This window comes from Vigna unguiculata, chromosome 4 (assembly GCF_037176805.1).
Source record: "Vigna unguiculata cultivar grain cowpea cultivar isolate G323 ecotype 2 chromosome 4, ASM3717680v1, whole genome shotgun sequence".
Lineage (NCBI taxonomy): Eukaryota > Viridiplantae > Streptophyta > Magnoliopsida > Fabales > Fabaceae > Vigna > Vigna unguiculata.
Window position 1 is genome coordinate 40,479,375 of NC_140795.1, and position 10,245 is coordinate 40,489,619.

The following is a 10,245-nucleotide window of genomic DNA, read 5'->3' on the forward strand; positions in this document are numbered from 1 at the left end:
GGAAAAGTGAATTGGTGGTGTTAGGGTGAATGTTGTGTATTTTTGAGAACCCTTTTTTGTCTTTGCGTGTTGTTTGTGATAGCGGTTTAGGTAGTTGTAAATTTAGAGGAAACCCCATGTTTTCTAAGTCTGTATGTGTGTCGTCGTTTGTTGTTGTCTGTATTGTGAAATCTTTTTGCCGTTTCGTCATTTGTATTTGATTTCTATGGTTTCCACAGTCGGAGGTTAAAAATGTGAGTGTCATGAACCATGTCAGGTATTCCGTGTTGTGTAAGAAATACATTCTGCTTTGTGATTACATCCCCATAATGTTGGTTTGGCTACTTTAGAGTTGTCGTTCGTGTGGCAGTTTCATTATTGTCATTAAACTTTTGCAGTAGATAAGCATGATTGTTGGCCATTACCAAAAGAAGAAGACAAAAATATTATGTGCAACCTTTGAATATCATCTTCTTTTCAGGTTGTTTGAGGGTTACTGAAAGATCCTTTGTCCATGAAAACGTTTTGGCCGGTGTAGTACGTCATCACAAAGTTATGGATGGTGAATGTGGATTGAATGAGAAGGTATTTTCATGTTGTATTTTGTAGACTGCGTTGACAGGAATTTTTTGTTTAAATGTTAATGAAGTATTAATTTTTGATATTTTTTTGAATGTTAGGCTCGATTGCGTACTTTTTGTCAGACAAAGTGGATTGGGGAAATGAATGGGATAATCTTAGATAGGCATCGCGAAAGGATTCAGGGTACACCATTCAAATGGTGTTTGGACATGCAAGAACCATTAAAGATATGTAACCCTCTTTTGCTTGAGTTATTGAAGCGTTGGCTACCTGCTCAGGAATCATTTCGTGTCATGCAACGGTCAATTCCTTTTACTTGTGCTGACATTTGCATGTCTTTAGGGTTGTCGGTTGTTGGGTTAGATGTTGATTTTGATAAAACTGTTTGTGGGGTAGTGGGTGGACTTTTGCAAGACAAAATAGTAACCGTTAAAACCATTATTGAAATAATTCAGAGTTTGGTAGGTAGTGATTCTAATGAAGTTGATAACGTTTGTCGTTTGTACATATTTGTTTGTTTTGCTGTGTTTTACTTCCCTAGAAATTCAAAAACAATCAGTAACATACCGTGTAGTGTTTTAGATGATATAGATGGGCTGTCCAATTACAATTGGGGTAAGACAGTTCATAGTTTTTTAGTTAAAAGTTTAAGTCGGGGTTTTCTGGCACTTGGGCAGACAGAGCTTTGCTTAAGTGGTGCAGCACAAGTGTTGCAGGTACACTAAACTTCATTTACTAAATTATGTTGATCTGTTGAATGTTTAATATGTAATAATGCATGATGTTGTTTTTTGTAGATTTGGGCTGTAGAAAGACTTTCATTGGGTGGCCCAGAATTGCAGTTAATTTTTCCGAGAATATTGGCTTGGCCGGAAGTTCACTTCAAGTCAAGACGGATTGAGAAGTTGTTCCAGGAGAGCAAAGTACTATTTGTTTTGAACAATTTGTTCTTCATACCATATTTTTTATTTTTCTGAAACAATAATTTTATTCTGTGCATATTGATTAGATATGTGTGGAATGGAGGCTAAGAGAAGAAGACAAGGAAAATATTATGATTCGTGAAGCGTTGCAACTTGGTGACGAACCAAAGTCTGAAAAATCGCATATGGATATCAAGTTGGCTTCCACAAAAGTTCTGCTGCAGAGGCTGAGAACCCATAGAACACGGCTACGCATGATGAAGGACGAAATGACTCTGATGCGCGAAGAGATATCATTGCGATGTGATGGTGGAATTGACAAGGGTGTGCAACAAGGGCAGGACAACGACGGTGATGAGGTGGAGGTGGAGGTGGAGGTTGGAAAGCGTGACACTGATGAACAAGTTCCTGCTGATGATGGAAATGTCGTTGAAGGAAGTAGTGGTGGTGATGTGGGGAGTGGCCTTGATATGAACCGTGCATCCCATGGAGGCATTTCTGATGAAGTTGAACCGCTTCAAGCCATAGTTCCCTATGTTCCGCAACAGCCTCAAATGACTCAATTTAAAGTTGATTACATGAAGTTGTATAGCAGTATTACTGTTTTCGGTGTACCAAACAGGTATTAGTTATATTTGTGTGTATTACAGTAGTTATTTGGTGATTTTTTAAATGTAGACATTTAATAACGAAACTGTTATTGCAGGGTGGTTTGCAACATCAATGGGCAAATTCTGGGCACGAATGAGTGTTGGGGTTTTGGTCCTGGAAAGAAGGTGGACAATATGGTAAGAAGCTTGTTCATAACATTTTAATCCGACAATTACACGTCACGATTGTTAATACATACTATTTTGTAGGCTGTTCTATTTGCTGCGAGCACAATGATGTTCTTTGAACGACGTCGATATGGTCATGTCAAGAGAATACATTTCAATCCTTTGTATACGGTAAATAGAATGTTTGTTTAATTTGGTATGTTGTTTCAGATTATTTATAATGTATTCATGTATGTTAATAATGTAGACCCATGTACTGACTGACTCACGGATGATGATTGTTAAGAGACGTCAATGGACATTGAGAGACTACGCTGCCTACTTTCGTGCAGGCCTTATTGTGTTGGAGGACATTTTGTCTGCTGATTTTGTGAGATTTAATATTTAGGATGTTTTTAATTTTTTTGTCAGTGTGTGTAACTTAATTGATAGTAGTCATATTTTTTTGTAGTTGTTTGCTCCAATTGTGAATGACGATCATTGGTGGTGTTATGTCGTCAATTGTAAAGAGAAGAAGTTGTACGTGCTTGATTCGATAGGCCACTCCAACAAAAGTCGCAGAAGAATAGACAACGCAGTTGTAAGATTACAATATTGTGAAATTTGTTCTGTTTAGGTTGTCACATATTAGTAGTTTTCTAACTTAATGGGTCGTTATTATTCTGACACTGTAGGCTCGTAATATGGGATTACTTTTTGGGATGTTGATGAAGTGTTCGGAAGATGACTCCCCAAAATTTGAAGTTCACTGCCACATAACTCCCATTCAACCGAACTTGTGAGTTTATCCTTTGTTGTTTAATTGCACTGCAGTTTGGTGATGAAGTGTGCTTATTTACATATATTTGTTTTGTTGTTTAGATACGATTGTGGCATTATTGTTCTTCAAATGATGGAGTTGTGGGATGGTGAGAAGAAATTTGATGGCAATACCATGCCTAATTACACTAATGTAAGTTGTGGTTAGTACAGGAATTTGTATTATAAATGTTGTTCAAGATTGATGTATTTTCATTGACATAATTGTGAGTTCTTGTGCAGGAACAACTTCAACTGATTAGACAGCAATACATTTGGCGTTGGATCCTAGATGTTGACAATATCTACAGGCAAGAAGTCCTGCAGTACTACAACGCGCTTTTATAGAACATAGGTCTGCATTGAAAAGGACGGGTGGTATAATGTACGCCATGAACTTTTGTAACATTTTTTGGGAAGGCCATTAAGTTGTTGTACATATGAACTTGTAGAGTGAATGAGAACACAATCCTACCCTGTTGATTGATAGTTGTATAGCTGTTTTAAAACATTAAGGTCTACTGTTAACAGTCTTTTTCAATTAATGAATGTTGTGTAGTTGAATGAATACTGTAAATGAGTATTTTAATTTTGTAATATGTTGTTTATATTGTGGGATGACCACAAGGACCGACATAGTTCAATGAATACTGTTTATGCTGCAGCTACCAATAATTTTATGTTGTGGAATGTGTTCATGAGAATTGTATCTCAGCTTACAACAGCAGGTTGAAATGGTTATGAGTTATGAGTTATTGGAATACATGTGTGAGGACATTGAATATTATTGACATTAGAAACTGTTTTGCTGTTACTCCCCACATATGTATGTATAGGTGCCCATATATGGTTCAACAGTCTTTTACCCGTTTCTGCTGTTGACAATGCACAAAATTAATCCAATGCAATGCTTAGTACTGTACTGGACTTCGTCATTAACCTTGTGATTGGTCGAGTCACGCGATTGATTAATAGTTTTGATTCAACGTTGAAGTAATATACAAAGATTTCCACTATACTCCCCACATAGGGGCAAGTTACTCCCCATTTCTTGTTACAACTTTGTACTTGGGGTCCATGGAGGCTACACTCCAATCAGAGATGGGTGATGACAAATAATTATTTTGTTAACGCATGACAAATGAATAAGGTCTTCAGAATAGTGTTTAGTGAATATTGAAGCAGTATTGGAAAATGTCAGTTGTACTCCCCATTTAGGTACGGTTAAGTCCCCGCTCTTCTATCTGGTTTATCTTTAACCTTGTGTGAGGGTCCAGTCATATGCAATTAAATTGTTTTACAATGTAGAACGCTTGTATGTTAACCAATGAAATAGGAATAACGGTTCACCACATTTTTGTTTTCGTAATTGTCCACGTCCTGCACTTGTGTTCAGAAAGTATGCCTCACCTCCCCAGTTACAGCTTCCTTGCTCCCCACATAGGCGTGTTGTGGTATTGATATTGTGTGGTGATATAAAATCCACCCACTTGCGGTCATTGAATTTTGATTGGTGTATTAGACGTTGTGAGTGCGCAGGAAGACTGTTAAAGTTCGAAAGAGATAACTTAAGAATAGTGTTTAGTGAATATTGAAGCAGTGTTACAAAAGTTGTACTATACTCCCCACGTACGCTCGCCCAACTCCCCGCTTTTGTGACAGGCATAAATTGTGTGGGTCTATAAATTGAATCAAATTAATTTCAAATTGGGTCACGCTCAAGTCAGGCAGAGGAATTTAGTTGTTATCAATTGAAATTGGTATAAGGGTTGAACAAATTTTGTTTTCCCGTTGCTGTCCACGTCCTGCACTTGTGTTCAGAAAAGTATGCCTCAACTCCCCAGTTACAGCTTCCTTGGTCCCCACATAGTCCTGGTGTGGTATTGGTTTTGTGTGCTCATATGAAATCCACCCACTTGCGGTCATTGAATTTTGTTGGTGTATCAGACGTTGTGGGTGCGCAGGAACACTGTTAAAGTTCGATAGAGATAACTTAAGAATAGTCTTTTGTGAATATTGAAGCAGTGTTAAAAAATTTACACTGTACTCCCCACTTACCCACGCCCAACTCCCCGCTTTTGTTCCAGGCATAAATTGTGTGGGTCTATAAATTGAATCAAATTAATTTCAAAATGGGTAACGCTCAAGTCACGCAGAGGAATTTAGTTGTTATCAATTGAAATTGGTATAAGGGTTGAACAAATTTTTTTTCCCGTTGTTGTCCACGTCCTGCACTTGTGTTCAGAAAAGTATGCCTGGACTCCCCAGGTACAGCTTCCTTGGTCCCCACATAGTCCTGGTGTGGTATTGGTATTGTGTGCTCATGAAATCCACCCACTTGCGGTCATTGAATTTTGTTGGTGTATTAGACGTTGTGGGTGCGCAGGAACACTGTTAAAGTTCGATAGAGATAACTTAAGAATAGTCTTTTGTGAATATTGAAGCAGTGTTACAAAAGTTGTACTGTACTCCCCACTTACGCTCGCCCAACTCCCCGCTTTTGTTCCAGGCATAAATTGTGTGGGTCTATAAATTGAATCAAATTAATTTCAAAATGGGTAACGCTCAAGTCACGCAGAGGAATTTAGTTGTTATCAATTGAAATTGGTATAAGGGTTGAACAAATTTTTTTTCCCGTTGTTGTCCACGTCCTGCACTTGTGTTCAGAAAAGTATGCCTGAACTCTCCAGGTACAGCTTCCTTGGTCCCCACATAGTCCTGGTGTGGTATTGGTATTGTGTGCTCATGAAATCCACCCACTTGCGGTCATTGAATTTTGTTGGTGTATTAGACGTTGTGGGTGCGCAGGAACACTGTTAAAGTTCGATAGAGATAACTTAAGAATAGTCTTTTGTGAATATTGAAGCAGTGTTACAAAAGTTGTACTGTACTCCCCACTTACGCTCGCCCAACTCCCCGCTTTTGTTCCAGGCATAAATTGTGTGGGTCTATCATATGAACTAAATTTATTTTAAAATTGGTTACGCTTAAGTCACGCAATGGAATTTATTTCTTATCCAATGAAATAGGAATAATGCTAAAGTAACAACTAATTAGGTATGACGTTTGTTACATAAAGCCAATAACGTAAACAAAAAGATCCATTAGGTGTGACCAAACAATTAACTTTGTTGGATAACATAATTGTTCAAACAACATAGTCATACATGCGACATTATGAAATTAGTCTAAATTGATGGACTTGGCCACATCACAATTGCAGCCGTTGATGAAAACCTCAATTATGCATTGTTTCTGGAGATGGTCAACCTCAAACACAAGTCTGTCTCCTTCCTTCAATTGGTTGCGAAGACAGAACTGCCTCCACCCTTGTCCAAACTTGGTTGATCTGTTATTCCGGGAAACCAGCAGTTTGCACTCTACTCCGCTTCTTGATCCCAAAAGGTAAACCACATCCATTTGTAGGCTTCTTATGATGTCACCAAAACGAACGTTGAGGTCCTGCAAACAATCATATAACACACGTACAAATGGAGTCAGATGAAGTCACATCCAAAGCGCAGTCCCAGTTTTGCAAGCAACAGATAAAGGAATAGATACTACCAGATGGCTAGATTGTGCCTGAGATTTCGTCAACTTCACACCGTATAGGGCTGTCCCAGGGTGCGTTTCAGCACCTAACAAAAACGACTCCTTATTCTGTGGTTCGCATAGGCCCACAAAACATGTTATTTGAAAGCGATTGCCTCCAACGTAACGAAGCTGAACATATGAGTCCACTAATTGGTCAGTGTATGTGTTCTCTATGTCTGTCCATCCATTTGTTAATTTTGGGTTCAATGTATCCATGTTGTAAGTCACCATAAAGGTGTTCCCAAAAGTATCAACTAAAGTCCATTTGTCCTGCAGTTCGTTTTCAAATGCCGCCGAAAAATGACGATCGACATAGGCGAAGTTCTACATGCACAAATAAAACTTCGAACCACATTACCAAAGAATTTACCAACCCACGAAGATTGAACACAACGGCGAATATAACTTAAAGGCATACCTGACCATGAATGTTGATGGTTGTGAACGTCCACAATACCGTCGTCTCTGCAACGGCTTCTGCTGGAACATTGTTTTCCCCCACACTTTCACTCAAATTTTCGGCCATGATGCCAATCTGGTGGTGCTTAAATTGTCCGTAACTATGAAACGAAATCTCAAATTTCTTGCCATTAGGGTTTCGGTGTGACAATAAATAATGGTGGGTGGGGGGTTATGAAAAGTCGTGTCCGTTTAATGGTAAGACCCAAGGGGTTGGAAACGGATACACATTTTCCTCTCAACGGTCAATTATGGATGAGTCATAAATGTTTTCAAATCACAATTGTGACCGTGCTGCCCTTGTCTGAAACTATGAAGTGCTCTGTTTTTGTGTTTAAAATGTAATTAAGGTCAATAATTAAAATTATGAAATGGGATTTATGTACAACTAAACAATGATACCAAGCACTAACTTCATAATAATTTATAATTATGCAATTAATATATTGGTCACATCAAAACCCCAATACAATGAAAATTTAAACGTGCCCACCGTCGGATACCAATTAAGCACATGTAATACCCAAACACAATGAATCCACTGTCATCATGTTTGTGTAGTTCATGCGCATAACATTGAAAAACAAAAAGGACGCACAAAAAAAAGGGTTATCCTACCAAAAAACAATACATCTCCCCACTTAGTAATCCACGGACACCGAAGGACGTCTTCCTTGTCAAATGAGTCTCGTGGTAGAAACTTGAGTGTTAAGAATGTCTGCCTCCATACATGTCAGCAGCGACATGAAACCAGTGTTCGGAATGTATGGTCCAATCCTGGCTTCGTCTGTAATTTGGGTACATTGTGAGTCTAAGGGCACATCGACGTCAATAGGTTCCTGGTAATCAACCCAAACAAGATTCTTTAATACATAACCAACGCATTTCAAAGAAAGCATAATCATACACCTACATACAATACAAACATGTGAAGTTCTTTGTGACTTGTTTTTGGCCGCACTCGTTTTCTTTTTCTTTGATAGCTTTTCCACTGTTGATTGTAATCTGTTAGTTCTCGGTCTCCCCTTCCTCTTAACATGTACTGGGCTGCGAACATTACTGCAGTTAGTGACACATGGATGTTCACCCCCATTGTCTTCAATGTCACCTTGTTCGGTAAGTATAAAAGGATTACATTTGGTAGGGACACCTAGTCCTTTTGCAATAGAATTCATCTCATTGAACAACATCGTAGATGAAGCGTCTGAGTCACATGCCACCTCCGCTAAATCGTAAAACCTCTTGCATAAGATTTTGTATTTTTGCATCCGTGGGTCATCATTACTTCTATTGTATCCCGCTATTATCAAACTATGCCTCCTCCTAACATTTTTGGACCAGCGACGGAGAACATATTTTTCTGGCACGCACTCAATGTCTTCTTGTCCAAGAGTCAACAAGGTGTGACGACACATGATCCCCCTAAACTCAAACAACATACAACTACAATGGATATTGGTTGTCAGCTTGTCAAGCACAACATCATGCATTCTGTGGTATTTTTTTCCCTCCCACAACCACTCTTCCTTTATAGTATATTTCAGCAGACATCCGTCTTCGAACACCCTTTTGACGAAACAATTAATCTTTCCCCTAAATTCGTTCTGGACCTCCGCAAATTTGGCATGTGTGTACTCTAGTTGAAATTGCCTCTCAATAAGAGATTGTGATCCACATGCAATAGTGGTATTGGATGAAGCAAAGTCAGCTTCAAATTCTTTTTCTGCCTTTTGCCGTAGTGCGTTGTCATATTGCACAACAAATTGTTGCAAAGTAGTTCCCGAATTAATGAACCCATCAAAAAAAGCGTTGAGGCCTTCACTCCTTTGGGTGGTTGACATTCCAGCCCAAAACTGACTTTTAAGGTAGCAAGGAACCCAACGATGTCTCTCGTCAAACAATGTAGTGAGCCAGTCGTTTGTGGACAAATCATATTGTCCAATAAATGCGTGCCATCCCAACTCAAACTCTCCCATCGTGATTGAATCATACACTAGTCTTTTCAATTCACCCTTGATAGATTTGTATTTAGTGTAACCTTGCAATTTTTCCGGGACTTTTTTCATTATGTGCCATAGACACCATCGATGTTTGGTAGTAGGGAAAACTTCTCCAATTGCATTAAGCATTGCCTTACATTGGTCAGTAACAATTCCTTTCGGTGGTTTGTAATACATGCACCGAAGCCAGCAATCAAAAATCCACACGAAAGACCTTGTGTCTTCAGCTGATACCAGACCACAACCTAATAAAATGGAGTGTCCATGGTGATTAACACCCACAAAAGGAGCGAAAGGCATGTCATATTTGTTTGTCAGATATGTGGTGTCAAAAGACACAACATCACCAAAATCCTCAGATGCCGCTCTACTGCGCGCATCGGCCCAAAAAACATTACATATACGGTTGTCTTCGTCCATATCAATTTCAAAGAAGAAGTCGTTGTTTAATTCCCGCATTTTTGAAAAATGTCGTAAAAGGGCCTGCCCATCCCCATCCTTACACAATGATCGCCTTTGTTGACCAATGTAGTTGCGAACATCACGCTCAATGAAGTTAACGTTTTCATATCCACCTGCTTCAGAGACAAGAGAGCGGAAACTTTTGTTAATTCGGACACCAGCGTCATCGTTAGTCTCAACAGTTTGCCTTGAATGCATGTCAACTTTACGGTTGCCCCGTATTAGCCTTGACTTCTTCGGACTAATGTCATGACTGTGATCAGTTACAACGCTCCTAATGAACCATTGTCCGTCTTTCTTTGTTGCAGTGATTGAAGCTTTACACTGTTTTGCTTTAGTTGGGACGGTCTTCAATTCAGGGGGAATAGCGGACACATAATTTCCCTCTCGTGAACACACCAACTTGATGTAGTTGATTTCATTGTCTTCGCCCCTTGCTGAAGTCCTCGTGCGAATACCAAAGCCGCTTCTAATACCGTAATTTTTATAAAACTGTTTTACATCATCTAAGCTATCAAAACACATATGTACTTTGGGTGTAATATCATCTACGGAGTCATTGTGAAGCAGACCACTGTTGACGTGTACTTGTTCAGGCTGCTCATTTGGTATATTGATTTCCAAATGTTGGTCGACCGGGATGTTATCTGCTGACTGATATGGCTCCAT

General features: G+C 39.1%; 2 protein-coding genes across 2 annotated transcripts; one reads left to right on the plus strand and one right to left on the minus strand.

The window, feature by feature from the left end:
• The first annotated feature begins 249 nt into the window (after positions 1-249).
• LOC114169385 (uncharacterized) lies at positions 250-3,409 on the plus strand. Its single transcript, XM_085672054.1, has 12 exons — positions 250-256; positions 461-564; positions 660-1,277; positions 1,359-1,484; positions 1,571-2,106; positions 2,191-2,272; positions 2,345-2,434; positions 2,511-2,633; positions 2,715-2,843; positions 2,938-3,041; positions 3,125-3,215; positions 3,305-3,409. Exons 1-12 carry the CDS (start codon positions 250-252, stop codon positions 3,407-3,409), a joined length of 2,115 nt encoding a protein of 704 aa, XP_085528180.1.
• A 4,382-nt stretch (positions 3,410-7,791) lies between these two features.
• LOC114165601 (protein FAR1-RELATED SEQUENCE 5-like) lies at positions 7,792-10,245 on the minus strand. Its single transcript, XM_028050185.2, has one exon. It carries the CDS (start codon positions 10,243-10,245, stop codon positions 7,792-7,794), a length of 2,454 nt encoding a protein of 817 aa, XP_027905986.2.

Bases quoted from the DNA above. Each gene is read 5' to 3' on its own strand.
- LOC114169385 (XM_085672054.1), top strand. The intron at 2,273-2,344 runs GTAAGAAGCTTG...ACTATTTTGTAG, and splicing joins GAAAGAAGGTGGACAATATG to GCTGTTCTATTTGCTGCGAG. The intron at 2,634-2,714 runs GTGAGATTTAAT...ATTTTTTTGTAG, and splicing joins ACATTTTGTCTGCTGATTTT to TTGTTTGCTCCAATTGTGAA.
- LOC114165601 (XM_028050185.2), bottom strand. From the start codon at position 10,245: ATGGAGCCATATCAGTCAGCAGATAACATCCCGGTCGACCAACATTTG.